We start from the raw sequence: 16,153 nt of genomic DNA on the forward strand, positions 1-16,153 counted from the left end.
AGAATGCCCACCGCAGTCCCGCTATAAGTTGCTGATCGCCGACATTACTAGTATACAAAAATAAAAATGACAGTATCTATACCGCCATTTGTAGACACTTTAACATTCACGAAACCAATTAATATACAATTATTGGAATTTGTTTTTATCAAAGACGTAGAAGATTACATTTTGGCCTAAATTTATGATTTTTTTTATTTTTTTACTCGGTATGTTTTATAACAAAAAGTCAAAAAAATAAAAACCGCAGAAGCGATCAAATACCACAGAAAGAAATATCCTTTTGTGGGAAAAAAGAACATTTATTTCATTTATGTACAGTGTTGCATGACTGCGCAATTGTCAGTTAAAGTAACGCAGCGCCGTATCGCAAACAAATGGCCTGGTCAGGAAGAGGGGTAAATCCTCTGGAGGACAAGTGGAGAGCAGTGCTTCGTTCTTCATCATCAACACACGACTGAACAAGCCCCTCAACTGCAGTGGATCACTTTTCAGAGGGTAGTTGACAAGTGGCTGGGAGGCAATACATAGTCTCTTCATAACCTGTTTTAACCCTTGAAAGGCTATAGCGCCACAACCATGTGCATTACGTCTAGTTTCTATACGGCCCCATTCATTTGAATAGGCTGAGATTGGTGGCAAACCTGCCTGCGTTTGTCACATGGTGTGTGTCTCAGCAGGTGTACTACAGAGTGGGTGGCAAGGCAGTGACCATTTATTTCACTCTCCCATGTGTAAACAATGCCTCAGAATGTGTTATGTTCTCTCTCTGTTAAACCCCATTCACACTTGTGCGACTTGTCATGTGACTCTGGACATCAAAGTTGCTTGACAAGTCGTACCCAATGTTTCCTAATGATATGCATTCATATATGTGTGACTTAAAGTTGCAGCGACTTCATCGTAGTTCCTGTACTACTTTGATCCGACTTTTATACAACTTGAAGGCCATAGACTTCAATGTTAAACCTCGAAGGTTGCATGAAAGTTGGACCTGAATGTTTCACAAGCAGCAGTGGGTCTGACTTTGCAGAAGGACAAGTCACATCCAAGTCGCACCCATTCAAAGTTGCACTCCAAAGTCACGCAACTTTGGAGCCGTACAAGTGTGAATGAAGCCTAAGTGGAAATCCAGAGAAGCCAGAAGACGCCATGATTTCTATTGGGAAACAAAACAAGTTTCAAAGTAACATGATGTAAATAAAACGTGAAAGTACTGCCATTCACCACCTCCGCGTCGCCCTATAGCAGAAATACTGCTACAGGGCAGCACGGTTGCGCACAATCACGTATATATACACATGTGATTTTGCATTTCCAGGTAGGGGGCGCACGCAAGTGCCCTACCCGCGCCACCATTCACAGCTGTCAATCACCGGGTCCTGGTCGGTGATTACCCTGCGGTGCCCGGTGATTTCCGAGGATCTCTGATGGGGAGGAGAACAGTTTTGCTTGTAACAGTTCTCCTCCCTGTCAGCTCGGGCACACTGCTTTGGATGGCTGTGCACAGCACAGCCATCCAAAGCAGTGTGCTTAGAGTGAAGCACACTAACACAGCCCTCTAGTAAATCACTCCCAGAACACAGTTAACCCTTCGATCGCCCCTCGTGTTAACCCCTTCCTGCCCAGTGTCATTAGTACAGTGTCAGTCATTTTTTTAGCACTGATCACTGTATTGGTGTCACCGGGGATGTCAGTGACACCAAGTCAGTTCACCCCAGTGTCAGAATGCCTGCCGCCATTACTAGTAAAAAAAATAATTTCAGTATATATACCGCCATTTGTAGATGCTCTAACTTTCACTCATACCAATTAATTTACACGTATTGGGATTTTTTTTTTTTTTAGCACACGTCGCAGAATACATTTTGGCCTAAATTTATGATATAATTTGATTTTTTTTAATAGCAAAAAGTAAAAAATATTGTTTTTTTCTCAAAATTGTCGCTTTTTTTTTCATAGCGCAAAAAATTAAAAAAATGCACAGGTGATCAAATACCACCAAAAGAAAGATCAATTTGTGGGAAAAAAGGACGTATATTTCACTTGGGTGCAGCATGGCATGACCGCGCAATTGTCAGTTAAAGCAACGCAAAAAACAGCCTGGTCAGGAAGGGGAGGGAGAATCCTCAGGAGGGCAAGTGGTTAATACCGATCTGGAAGTAAACAACAAACAATGTTTGACGGATTAAGCGGTATTAAACCCGAATCCACAACTATATTGCAGCTTACCAATCATTAGATGTGGCGGCTGCATTCATTTTCTTTTTAGGCTTTCCCCCTCTGTTTTCACCTGCTGATCTGGCCAGTAACACACCTCCTCTATTAGAGTTCCCCAGCTCTGGATGAAGGAGGACAGGGGATACCTTTGGACAGCAGCATTGTCAGTTTGGGGGGGGGGGGGGTTAGATGTACTAGCAGATTTAAATACAATAACGAATTGAAGCCACACTCCAGCTAAAGTTTTATAATCAGCTACAGTGAATCGTTTTGTTGCTTTTAAAGGTTTTATATGAATAAAAGCTGATCGTTGTAAGCACCCCTGTCACTGGTAAATGGTTTCTCTCATCTCTGTAAAGGACACATCTGCAGGAGAGCTTGTTCTTTGGCAAAACAGACTTACTGGATGGATCACCAGGTGAAAATAAAGAAAACCAACGCAGCCATCACACCCAAGAAGTGGTAAGCTGTAATATAATAATGGTTTGCTTTTGGGTACATCTGTGTGAGGGCCGTACAGGAGTTCCATGCATCCCCGTGTTGGCAGTCCTATGGATGGCTATTGGGACACAACAGCTGCTTCTCCCAATCTGTCACCCATGCAGGTGAGTGTCCCTGAAGGTGGCCATACACCCACACGGATGACAAATTGGGAGCTGTGGAAATGTCTGTGCAGCCGCTGCATCCCAATGGTCATGAATGGGACTGCCTGCACAGGGATTCATGGAACCTCTGTGATAATTTGGGCCTGTAGTACACCCCATGTGATTGAGGCCTTAATACTTCCCACCAGGTTCTTTTCCTGTCATTGAGAAACTTCCCTTCACTTCCTGTCTCAGAGAAGCAACAGGAAGTGAGGAAAAAATCTCCCAAAATTCCATTTCTTTCTGGAACAGGTGTCCCCACTGGAGGATTTCCCCCCACTTCCTGTTCTAAGGACAACTCTGACATGATGGACTGTCTATCCTTGTGGCAATGGTCACGTTTACTAATAAAGGGATTAATTTGCCCCAATGGGGACACAGACAGCCACTCAACCCTCCATCCCCTCACACACCTTTCCGGAGCTCCCGCTGCCACACCGTGACGATGGCGGCCGCGTGTTTCCGGTGATGGATCAGCCACAGGGACAGGGTCTGCACGCTCTGCTGCGAGTTGCTCAGCTCCGACAGCTTCTTCTCCAGGGCCGACTCTGAAAACGACGACATGGCTCTCCGTGAGGGCCCCGGGCCCGGCGCAAGATGGCCGCTTGACCTCTCAACTCAGCGAGCGCGTCACGTGATCCGGCGGCGAGGAACTGGGACGCGTTGCCTTAGAGACTGACCATTAGGCCGCGCGCGACGGCGAAGCTTTGATGGCGTCACTTCCGGCATGTGAAAGCGCCCTATCTCCTGCACTATGGGATGAGGTGAGTGTGTGTATCCTGAGTGTCATGTGTCAGGAGGCTGAGAGGGCACAAATGTGTGTTAGAATGGTGGAGGGAAACATTGGTATGTGAGTGAATGGTTCCTATGATATAAGGGGCCTGCAGTCATATCACAGGGCATGCTGGGACACAAAGTGCCACTGCACTTGTAGAGTCATAGCAGGTAAGTCAATGGAGGAATGTAGAGCTGAGAGGGTGCTGCTTCTTAGCTGAGTACAAATCTGTTAGGCCTGGACACAGGTTCACGTGACAACAGGCCTCCAAATGGGTTCTATAGAAATGTTTTCACACATTGGCCATTTCAAACCAAGTGTGTAATCCCAGGGTGAATCTTGAGTGAAAACATAAATAGACCCCAAAGTGTGTATATAGCCAGAACGTTATAGTGGCGGATAGAGAAGTGAAGGGTTAAAACCTGTATAATATTTTATTTTTTTTTTGCTCACAGGCATAACAGGAAATGAGAGTAAATCTGCACAGTGAGGGGAATTCTCCTCTTAAAGTGATTGTAAAGGGAAAATAGATATGTTTAAAGTAATAAACATGTTATACTAACCTACTGTGTGCAGTGTTTTTCAACAGGTCAGCCTCGATCCTCCTCTCCTCGGGTCACCCCGCCGGTGCTGCTGGGTCAGTGCAGCTAACCCACAGGAAAGGTGCACTGTGCTGCGGATCAGATCAGTGTGAAAGCAGCCTAATAACCCTTTTTTAAAAGGCACAAAGGGTTGCAATAGTTTTTTATCGACGATTAAGAATCCCAATACTTGTGCTCAAGTGCTCACTGATACCTATTACCGATACCCTCACAGGGTGATTTGAGCCCATATGAAATGAATGGGTCAAATTACACTGCAAACCTCACTGCACCTGCAAGGAAACTACATGTGATTCAGACAGGAATTGCACCATATTCCTGTTCAGCCCATATGGAAGAAAAATATATTTTAAAAATATTCTTCCCAAATATATTGACATATATTTGAAATTCTACAATTTTGGCCATATTCAATATATTTCAATAAAAAATATATATGTGTGTGTGTGTTGCATTTTGAAATGTGGTTTTATTACAAAATAGATGAAAAATATTTTTAAAAATACATTTCAAATATACTTTTTTTTTAAATATATTCAGATTTTTTTTTCCAACAAAGTATTTTTAACATTTATTTTTACATATTTGTAAATGCATTCCAAAAATGTAGATTTGTATTTTTAAAGACATACAGTAAATTTGAAATGTATTTTTTAAAAATGTTTTCCTATATTTTGTAATAACGCATTTCAACATACAGTGTGTATGTATGTATGTGTGTATGTATATATATATATGTGTGTGTGTATATATATATATATATATATATATATATATTGAATATGGCCAAAATAGTAGCATTTCAAATTTATGTCAATATATTTGGGAAGAATATTTTTTAAATATATTTCAAATATATGTTTCTTCCATGTGGGAAATCACATGCGATTTCTTTACAACACGATTTGAGCTCATTCATTTTGTATGGGCTTAAAACCCCACCGCAAAGGTATCAGTTTCAGGTATCAGAGCATTTGCACGAGTACTCTTACAAATGCTTAGTATTGGCACCGATAATGGTGTCGATGCAACCCTAGTGCTAATATGCCCATTGCAAAAGTGCAGTGTATGTGACTGCAGGCACTGGCTCGGCACTCTCTGATGTTCTGGGATGGCAGGTTGACAACTTGTTGATCACGATCTGGGTTTGCCGACCCGTCATCCCAGAGCAGCTGTCCACCTGTGTGGCGGCTGTCTGTTGAGGTCCATCTGCCCTACCACTGCATACTGTACATGCAAATGGCCAGTGGGAACTGGATAACCAAATAAACATACCAAGCAAATGTAGTTTCATAACCATAAGGCCTCGCTTACACAGGCATACCTAAGTGTACTCTTGTGAGAGGGCTGTGTTTGCCCACACAGGATGCACAGGTAGCCCCATTCATATTAATTGGGAGCAGCGGCTGTACGGATACAGCCGCTGCTTCCAATTTGACATCTGTGTGAGTGCAGGTCTGTGTGCAGAGACATGCACAGTGTGAGTTCAGGGACACAGCCAAACAGATGTCAAATTGGGAGGAGCAGTGTCTTTGTGCTGTCCGTGCTCCCGATAAATATAAATGGGGCTGCCTGCACATGGATGTGTGGAACACCTGTGCATCTCGCATTGAAAAACTCGGCCCTCTCACGGGAGTACACCCAAGTTCTCCTGTGTGAACGAGGGCTAGATCAGGCTAGCTTTTTTTATATTTTTTGCTTTGACAACTTCAGGTACTTTATACAAACTCCAATAGAAAATCTTTTTAATGAAAATATAAAATTGTATTTTAATATTTGCCTGGATCAGTTTTATCATACTAGAAATTCAGGAACTAGAAACAGTGAGAAGATAAAGTGAAGGAAATAAGTATTTGATCCCCTGCTGATTTTGAATGTTTTCCCACTCACAAAGAAATGATCAGTCTAAAAATCGAATGGTAGGTGTATTGTAACACAGAGACAGAATAGCAACAAGAAATCACTGAAGTCAGACGTTTCCTGTAGTTGGCCACCAGGTTTGCACACATCTTAGGAGGGATTTTGGCCCACTCCTCTTGGCAGATCCTCTCCAAGTCATTAAGGTTTGGTGGCTGACGTTTGGCAACTCGAACTTTCAGCTCCCTCCACAGATTTTCAATCGGATTCAGGTTTGGAGACTGGCTTGGCTAAGCCAGGACCTTAATGTACTTCTTGAGCCACTCCTTTGTTGCCTTGGCCGTGTGTTTTGGGTCATTGTCATGCTGGAACACCCATCCACAACCCATTTTCAATGCCTTGGCTGATGGAAGAAGGTTCTCACCCAAGATTTGATGGTCCATTGCCCCGTCCATCATCCTTTTGATGCAGTGCAGTTGTCCTGTCCCCTTAGCAGGAAAACACCCTGAAAGTAGAATGTTTCCACCACCATGTTTGACAGTTGGGATGGTGTTCTTGGGGTCATAGGCAGCATTCCTCCTCTTCCGAACACTGCAAGTTGAGTTGATGCAAAAGAGCTCGATTTTGGTCTCATCTGACCACAACACTTTCAACCAGTCCTCCTCTGCATCATTCAGATGTTCAGTGGCAAACTTCAGACAGGCCTGGACATATGCTTTCTTGAGCAGAGGGACCTTGTGGGCACTGCAGGATTTCAATCCTTGTCAGTTAGTGTTACCAATTGTTTTCTTGGTGACTGTGGTCCCAGCTGCCTGGAGATCATTGACAAGATCCTCACGTGTAGTTCTGGGATGATTTCTCACTGTTCTCATGATCATTGACACTCCATGAGGTGAAATCTTGCATGGTGCACTACACCTAGAGAGACTGACAGTAGTTTTGTGTTTCTTCCATTTGCGAATGATTGCACCAACTGTTGTCACCTTATCACCAAGCTGCTTGGGGATAGTTTGGTAGCCCAGTCCAGCCTTGTGTAGGTCTACAATCTTGTGCCTGACATCCTTGGACAGCTCTTTGGTCTTTGCCATGGTGGAGAGTTTGGAATCTGTTTGATTGCTCCTGTGGACAGGTGTCTTTTATACAGGTAACAAAATGAGATTAGCAGCACTCCCTATAAGAGACTGGCTCTAATCTCAGCTTGTTACCTGTATGAAATACACCTGGCAGCCAGAAATCCTGCTGAATGATAGGAGATCAAATGCTTATTGCCCTCATGAACATACAAATCAGTGCATAATTTGTTAGACATGAATTTCTTTTGAATTTCGTGTTGCTATTTTGTCTCTGTGTTACAATACACCTACCATTCGATTTTTAGACTGATAATTTCTTTGTGAGTGGGCAAACTTTCAAAATCAGCAGGGGAATAAATATTTATTTCCTTCACTCTACATAATCCGGTAAAAAGTAGTAAGTAGATTCCAAACTTGAAATACTATTGACTGACAAATGTTATGATGGATTTTAATTAGTCACGTAGGTAACATTTCATTCATACATATATTAATCTATATTTTAATCTATTTAGGTAACGTTCATCTTGATTTGCCACCTATGAAATAGAAACCATGGCATTTAAGACTGGTGCCTTTGAAAGTCTCCGTCCATTTTGTGTCCAGCTGACGATGGAACAGACACTGCAGAATGTTCAGAACCTACGTAAACAGATCTCATGTACTGATGTGCTAGCCCTTCAAGATCTCTTGGATTACGTCCTATTCCCTTTGAGATTTTCTCTCAAGACACCTGGGCCAAAAAAGCCTGGTTTGGTGCAAGCTGTGCTGGAATGCATTTCATATCTTCTATCTCAGACTCATGTAAAAACTGCAGTATCCCTAAAGGAGATGTTTGATGAAGTCTGCAGCTGCCTTCCACCTGATCTTAGTCAGCCAGTTCCTGAGGAGCTGAAGCTGGCAGTAGTTTTTGCTATGCAGTCTCTTCTTCGATCCTCAGGGGTGAATGTCCTACCTGTGCTCTATAAACCATCAGGGCTTCCTGAGATGGGCTTTGCCATCACACTCCTTCTTAGACTTGCAGAGTTGGAGAAATCACGTGAAATTCGGCTGGAGGCTTTGCACTGTCTGGAGAGATTGCTGTTTCCAGAGGTCAAGCAGAACTATTCTTTGGGTGACCTCTTTGCTTCTTTTCTTCCCGGAGTCTGTACCGTCTTGACCAGAGTCATCTGTGGAGATCCTAAGCAAGGATACAGATTAACAACTGCTGCAATCAAGCTATGGGCTAGAATCGTAAGCTTGGTGATGTCTGATGAAAGTCTGGCAAAGGTTCCAGAAAAGAAACCTCGTTACCCGGGGCTGTCGGCCCGTGTGGCAGAACTTTTAGTCCACAGGGAAAAATCTTGGGTGAAAAACTCTGCTAGTCGCTTGTTGTTTCATCTGGAAAAGTTAACAGAACGTTGCACTACTGATCCACATTGGAAAGTAAGGATGGCTCTGGTGGACCTAGCTGATCTCTTGATTAGATCTTGCTGGATATCGTTAAAAGGTGCTGCAGGAAGCCTTTTACGTATATTGGTTGGGCACATGAATGATGACAGGCCTGAAGTCAAAGAAAAGTCAAATGAGGCTCTGCTGAAGATTGGAAATGATGTTCCAGCTTCAAGGACACTTGGAGAAGTGTTGTCAGAAAGCCTTCATTCATTGGCTGTGAGACTTCCAAGGCTCTTGAGCTGTCAAGATGACCAAGGGAAGGTCCACACTCTAGCACTACTTCTTGGATATCTTCAGCTGCTTGGCCCAAGGCTTACATTCACTCTTCACTCTTCTGCCCATCTTCAGCGGCTATCTTCTGCTCTTCTGCAGACTTTAGAGTTGGATTTGTGCTCAGTCAAGGTGGTGGAAGAAAGACTTCCCTCTTCTGTTGCCAATCTTACACAAGAGAACATAGAACACACTGGACCTCAGCAGAAGAATTTCCGCTTCTTCAGGGACCCACGTATTATTTCCTATCTTCATCACGTTTGCAGGCTTTTAGGATACTACGGAGATATTTACTTGCTTACAGACCACTTTTTGGGGTTATACCGTGCCCAGAGACTCCCTGCTCTGATTGTACTGAACCAGCTAGTGTTAGGAGCAGCTGGTATTGAAGTTGAAGTGCTTCATGGTGGCAACAAGATCCTGGAAGCTGCTGTGCTTTTGGATGCAATGCGCCCACTTCTGGAAGAGTACACAGATCCAGCCAACTGGCATCTATACACTTGCCAGAGTACTCAGGAAGTGGTAGATCAGATGGCCTTACTCCATGTTGGCCAAAAGCCTAATTCAGCAATAAGTGGCTTGAATGCCAATGCCTGGAAGTTGTGCCTCCAGCTGGAGGGAATTTCATGCATTGCTCGTGCCCTCGGTACTAATTTTCGCCAACTCCTTATTACTGCTCTGTACCCCCTACTAGAGAAAGCTGGTGATCCTTCTTTATTGGTTAGTGGAACTGCACTAGTGACTTTGGCAGATGTCAGCCAAGCCTGTGGCTACAAAGATATCCAGCAGCTTATTGAGCTCAATGCAGATTACTTGGCAAGTGAGGTTTCTATTGGCCTACGTCGCCTTCAAAGACATCACGGCAGTGCTGCACGAGTATTGCATGCTATGTTAGATAATTGTAGTCCAAGTCTTCTTCCAGTGCTCCATGAGCTTGTGCAGGACCTACTTCCAGCATTGGACCATTCACAGAATGATGGAGCTAAACTGCTTTTTCCTGTGTTGAGTAGTCTTGTCAAGAGATTAGGTAATGCAATGCTGACGTCTCACTCTAGAGTACAATTCAACAATTTTAACGTGATAATATACTACACTATATGGTTAGAGGTTTGTGGATACCAGATCATCAGACCTATATGGAAATCGAACTAAAAACATTTTGTTTTCATTTTGAATAGAGAATATAACCCCTGTCAGTTGTTTTTGCAATCTGTGCCCCTGTTGGGTAGATTTCTTTCACTTCCTGTCCCATAGCCAAACCGGAAAGTGGGGGAATCCCTGGTTGTCCCTATTGGAATATTTTCCCTCTAATCCTGCTCTGGTGACAACAGACAATTCAGGATTTTCTGTTTCACTTCCAATCTTTGCGATAACGGTAAACGGGATAAATATAGAGGGTGAATATTCCTATTGGGGAACAGACAGCAATACAAATCTGATAGCTGTTCTCATCTCTCTCCACTCTATCAAAACTAAAAAAAACAGTTTAACCTTTACCCTAGGTTCACATCTGTGCGGGTGGTACCGCTGCAGATCAGCATGACACCACCCGCACAGAAAAATGCAAACCTGCGGGCGGCGTGCCATTAGTTCTAACGGCATGCCGCCCCCACTGGAAAAACGCAACTGTACTGGGAACCGAGGTTCCCGTGCGGGTTGCGTTTTCGGAAGAAGTGCAGGGACTTCTTTCCCTGCGTGTCATGGGCACAGGAGTCCATTCAAATGAATGGGCTCTCGTGCCCGTGCAAAACGTGGCCCACACGGCCACATAGATGTGAACCGGGGGTTAGTTATGCTTGTAATTGGTGGAAATCCCATTCCAAAACACTTTAAGCTTTAAATATTCTAACCTAAATGATTTTGGACAGATTTGTCCCTATTTACCAACATGTCTTAAAGAAGAATTAGTGTTGTCCTGGTCACCCAACAAGAATCTCCCTCTCCTTCTCTTAAACTGCACAGCAGACATGAAAAGAGAGAATCTGATTGGTTCCTCTGGAAATTCAAACTTTTTTTCCTTCAGATACTTATATGCAAGTGGCCCATTTTCCCAGTTCTATTGCAGAATGAAATTACGATTCGAGTTGCTGAGGGCAGCAGGAAAGTTTCTTTCTTCAGACATTTTGCATTTAGAAGTCTTTTATCCTTTCACCTGCAGGGAAGTGGTTCCCTCCACCAGAGAGTACTGAAGAGCTACCATTGACTTTTATGTCTGAGTCTCGGTTGCATTGTGGGAACATGGCACATGAAATTAAAGAGTTTCTACAGGGTCATATACAGCAATATCGGTTAGCAAGAGGAGAGATGGAAGAAGGAGACATTGAAGGTAATCAAATTACTAATAGCTGCTCCTAGCATGGTGAGAGTTGGCTTTAGGTTGTGTTGCTCTTAGAAAAGTATTTCCTTCTTATGCTGCAACGATCCTACTTACTGTAGCTTGCATTGGCAGGTATTAGGATTGATTTACTAAAACCGGAGAATGCAGAATCTGGTGCAGCTGTGTATGGGAGCCAATCAGCTTCTAACTTCAGCTTGTTCAATTAAGCTTTGACAAAAAAACAAACCCTGGAAGCTGATTGATTTCTAGGAAGAGTTGCACCAGGTTTTGCGCTCCCCAGTTTTAGTAAATCAACTCCATCATGTCTCATTGGTATGTACATTTTCATATGGACTGAATTTTAATCCAGAAATACTATGGAGAGTGTTGTATTTAGCTATAGACACACCAGTTCCTGTTTTTCGCAAATAGGCAGAGCTGGAGATTCATGTCAGTAACCAGGAAGAGGGCAAGGTAACCCCTGGAGATATCAGAAACAAGAGAGTCGTTTCCATTTCATTTGGAAAAAATGTATCTGTAAGAGCAAAATATGAGAGCTGCCATTTCTGATCTGGAACATGTATGACGCTTGCTTGTGTTTGTTCCAAGTCTGTATTGACCAAGCAGTAAAGGAAAGATAAGGAGGACAGCCCTGGAGAATGCATCTTCAGAAACAAGTCAACAAAGGACTTTGCCATATTCCTAATAAGACAGCTGTGCTTTTCTGATACATGCATTGCTTTATGCTGGGATGCTTGAGAGGTGACTTGTGTAGTTGGAACTGTTCCCCCTTATTTTCAGTCTGACTTTGCTCTAGCCCTACACAAATGTTTAACATGTTAATGATACACTAAAAATTGTCCTAATGCAGGGCTCGACAAATCCCAGGTACCAGGTCGCCATGTTGAGTAGAAATTGCAGCCTGGTACCTGGGTTCATACATTATCTCCCATTGACTTCAATGCAAAATCACCTCCTATTGACTTCAATGCAAAATCATGTCCCATTGACTTCAATGTCAAAACTCCCCCTATTGACTTCAATGGAAGTTGCGCCCCATATTGACTTCAATGCAAATTCGCCCCCCCATTGACGTCAATGCAAAAACGCCCCCCCCCTTGACGTCAATGCAAAAACGCCCCCCCCCCCCTTGACGTCAATGCAAAAACGCCCCCCCCCCCCCATTGACGTCACTGCAAAAACGCCCCCCCCCCCCATTGACAATGCAAAAACGCCCCCCCCCCCATTGACGTCAATGCAAAAACGCCCCCCCCCCATTGACGTCAATGCAAAAACGCCCCCCCCCCCCCCCATCATTGACGACAATGCAAAAACGCCCCCCCCCCCCATCATTGACGACAATGCAAAAACGCCCCCCCCCCCATCATTGACGACAATGCAAAAACGCCCCCCCCCCATCATTGACGCCAATGCAAAAACGCCCCCCCCCCATCATTGACGCCAATGCAAAAACGCCCCCCCCCCCATTGACGCCAATGCAAAAACGCCCCCCCCCCCATTGACGCCAATGCAAAAACGCCCCCCCCCCCCATTGACGTCAATGCAAAAACGCCCCCCCCCCATTGACGTCAATGCAAAAACGCCCCCCCCCCCCCCATCATTGACGACAATGCAAAAACGCCCCCCCCCCCATCATTGACGACAATGCAAAAACGCCCCCCCCCCCCCATCATTGACGACAATGCAAAAACGCCCCCCCCCCCCCCATCATTGACAATGCAAAAACGCCCCCCCCCCCATCATTGACGCCAATGCAAAAACGCCCCCCCCCCCCATTGACGCCAATGCAAAAACGCCCCCCCCCCCATTGACGCCAATGCAAAAACGCCCCCCCCCCATTGACGCCAATGCAAAAACGCCCCCCCCCCATTGACGCCAATGCAAAAACGCCCCCCCCCCCAATTGACGCCAATGCAAAAACGCCCCCCCTCATTGAAGCCAATGCAAAAACGTCCCCCCCCCCCTATGACGCTAATGCAAAAATGCCCCCCCCCCTATTGACTTCAATTCAAAATTGCGTCCCATTTACTACCACCCTTGAGTCTGCGTGTTCTCTGTGTCTGCATTTGTTTGCTCAGGGTTTTCCGGTTTCCTCCCACACTCCAAAGACATTCTGGTAGGTTATTTGGCTCTGGTGTAAATTAGCCCTGGTATGTGTATGTATGAATGTGAGTTGGGGACCTTAGATTTTAAGCTCGTTTGGGATAGAGACTGATGTGAATGTATAAAATATGTAAAGCACCAAGTAAATTGTCGGTACTGTATAAGTACCTGAAATAATTAATAGTTAATGTTGCTTGCAAGAGTAAAGTTTCAATTAAAAGTCCAATTTTTGGCTAAGAAAAAAAATATAATGCAATCTTCTTCCAATATTCTTTGCAAGAATCTTAGTAAACTTCCTTGCAGATTAATTCCATGATTCTGGTCTGTAAATACAGAGTATTCATTGTAATAACTTTCTCAAACTGAGATGGGGACGATATATATGCACACACCTCAAATGTTGTACTTATTTTAGGGCACAGCATTGAGCCAATCATATGAGCAGGGAACAAGATCTAAATATTCTGAGATATGAATATCTTCATAGTACTGTTACCATGGTTGCAGGAAAGCAAAACTAGCATTTTAGCCAATTTTAGAAAACCATACTTTGCAGATTGAAATAGAAATGGCATTTTGCTTTACTTCAAATAATCAAAAAGCTTTTATAGCAATTATGTTTTTTAAGAAAGAAGTGTTTTCCTTTAGGTGGAACGTTTTGGTACTGTGCTTTCTAGACTTCTGTAAACTCATACAGGCACCAGGATGTCAGGTCACAACACACCAGATATGTGATAAATGCTAGAGTAGACAGAAAAAACCATCAGCTTTGCTTTTTCTGAAACGCTGGCATTTAAGTTAGCAGCCTATTACGACCTGGCAACTTTTCCATTGCAAAAAATAAATATTGGCCTTTTCCAACACTTTCTTTGTGATGAGATCCCTAATGTTATGTTTTTCTTGCTTTCTGCTATTTAGACCTTTTACCCCCACCAGACGAAGCCAAAGAGGCAAAGCCACCACTGGCCATGCATGTGAAGATTTCCAAAGAGGTGGCAGAGAAATGTACCCACTTCTTGTCGCACAGTGATCCACAGATCCGAGTACAGGTATGGCACGGGCACAAAATTAATATATATAGAGAAGTGGGAAAAAGATATGGGAAGGGAAATAGATGAGGAGCAGCAGAGGAAAATGCTTAGATTAATTCACGAAAATATTAGCATGCGGGAAGTGGAGTTGAACTATAAGTGTTTAGTAAGATGGCACATCACACCAAATGTGGAACACAAATTGAACGGGGAGATTTCACCATTGTGTTGGAGAGGATGTGGTGAAGTGGGTACGTTATATCACATATGGTGGGAGTGTTTAACCACTTCCCGACCGGGCGTTGTATATAAACGGCCGGACGGTGGCAGTGCAGGGTCGGGTGGCCATTTATAAACGGCCTCCCCACACCCTGCTTGTGCGCGCTCCCTCGGAGCGCGCAGCACCGCGATCCGGTGCCCGCTGTGTCCTCCGGACACAGTGAAACACCGATTGTCGGACGGGACCTCTGTACGAGGTCCCGATCATGTGATCACTGATTGGCCAATCAGTGATCACATGCAAAGTAGTAAGCAAGATGTCACTTGCGACATCATTGCTTACTACGTGTGAAATCTGTGAATGATCACAGAGGTCACATGGTACAAGGCTATGCACAACAGCCTTGTACCATGTGACAAGCTGTGACCAATCACAGCTCACTCAGTAGTTCTCAATGAGTGCAAGAATGCACACAGAGAGAAAGAGAAATGATTGCTTTTACATCCTATATGGGTGTAAAAAAAAAAAAATAAAAAAATCTTCATCACCCCCACAAGTAGTACAGTGTCACCATGGTGACACTGTACTGCTAGGGTGACAGTATGTAAAAAAAAAAAAAAAAAAAATAATATAAAAAAAAAAAAAAATGTAAAAAAAAAGTTTAAAAATTATAATTTTTGGTTATTAACTAATTTGTATTTTTTTTTTTACTAAAAAGATAACGGAATAAATTTTGGTAAAGATTTATGATGAAATATTATTTATTTGCAAAATTTTATTAAAAAAACCTTTTCATTTAAATAGCAAAAAAAATAAAAATCCCAGCGGTGAATAAATACCACCAAAATAAAGCTTTATCTGTCTCAAAAAAATGGTAAAAAATTCATTTGGGTACAGTGTTGCATGACCGCACAATTGTCATTCAAAGTGTGATAGCGCTGAAAGCTGAAAATTGCCCTGGACAGGAAGGGGGAAAACTGTCCGGTCTGGAAGTGGTTAAAGATACAGGTGTTTTGGAGGAAAATTGTTTACTTAGTAAGGAAAATTACTGAGATTGACATTAGATGGGAACCAGAGCTATGTCTTCTCCTTGTCACAGAGCTTTCAGTGAGATCATATAAGGATTCAGGAATATAGTATTTCTTGAGCGCAGCTTAGAGTCTTATACATAGGAAAAAAAGGGAGGTGACAACAGAGGAAGATTGGATGGTCAGAATGAATCAGATTTGTGCGACGGAAAGATTGTATTATATGCATATAGATATGATGGAGAAATATAATATAAAGTGGAAAAAATGGGAAGAATATAGAGAAAAAGTGAAATATATGATTGTTTTATACCCCTCGAAATAAAAATGGATTTTAGAAATGGTTTTTAGAGAAGAGAAATGCAGAGTGGGGGGGGGGGGGGGAGGGAGGGTAGGGGAAATGCGATATAGATAAATTTTAAAGAAATAGGTGTTTGTGTTTTGTATTTGGATGAAAATTAATAAATATTTATAAAAAAAAAAAAGACTGTGCACAAGGAAAGTGTGACCCCAGTGGTTGGGAGTGGGCTGCAATCATTTAGCTAGGATACTGGTAAC

The 16,153-nt window shown here is 43.2% G+C and overlaps 2 protein-coding genes across 5 annotated transcripts in view; one reads left to right on the forward strand and one right to left on the reverse strand.

Moving 5' to 3' along the window:
* Nucleotides 1–3,497, reverse strand: part of RPRD1B (regulation of nuclear pre-mRNA domain containing 1B) — a 123,094-nt gene extending 119,597 nt beyond the window's left edge. For 2 of the 4 annotated variants that reach the window (XM_089673370.1, XM_089673369.1), the window contains exon 1: nucleotides 3,278–3,495. In XM_089673370.1, the coding sequence (XP_089529496.1) occupies nucleotides 3,278–3,428 (151 nt within the window). In that variant the 5' untranslated portion in view covers nucleotides 3,429–3,495. Of the gene's footprint in view, nucleotides 1–3,277 lie in introns of all 4 variants that reach the window. The other 2 variants (XM_089673368.1, XM_089673371.1) reach the window with 2 other exon arrangements.
* TTI1 (TELO2 interacting protein 1) overlaps nucleotides 3,160–16,153 on the forward strand; it is a 41,044-nt gene continuing 28,050 nt past the window's right edge. The window contains exons 1-4 of the mRNA XM_089673367.1: nucleotides 3,160–3,628; nucleotides 7,687–9,902; nucleotides 11,034–11,201; nucleotides 14,235–14,365. Coding sequence (XP_089529493.1) covers nucleotides 7,727–9,902; nucleotides 11,034–11,201; nucleotides 14,235–14,365 — 2,475 coding nt within the window. The 5' untranslated portion in view covers nucleotides 3,160–3,628; nucleotides 7,687–7,726. The remainder of the gene's footprint in view (nucleotides 3,629–7,686; nucleotides 9,903–11,033; nucleotides 11,202–14,234; nucleotides 14,366–16,153) is intronic.

The sequence above is a fragment of the Staurois parvus genome, unplaced genomic scaffold, assembly GCF_062004578.1.
Source record: "Staurois parvus isolate SC_StPar_1 unplaced genomic scaffold, SC_StPar_1.0 ptg000137l, whole genome shotgun sequence".
Classification (NCBI taxonomy): Eukaryota; Metazoa; Chordata; class Amphibia; order Anura; family Ranidae; genus Staurois; species Staurois parvus.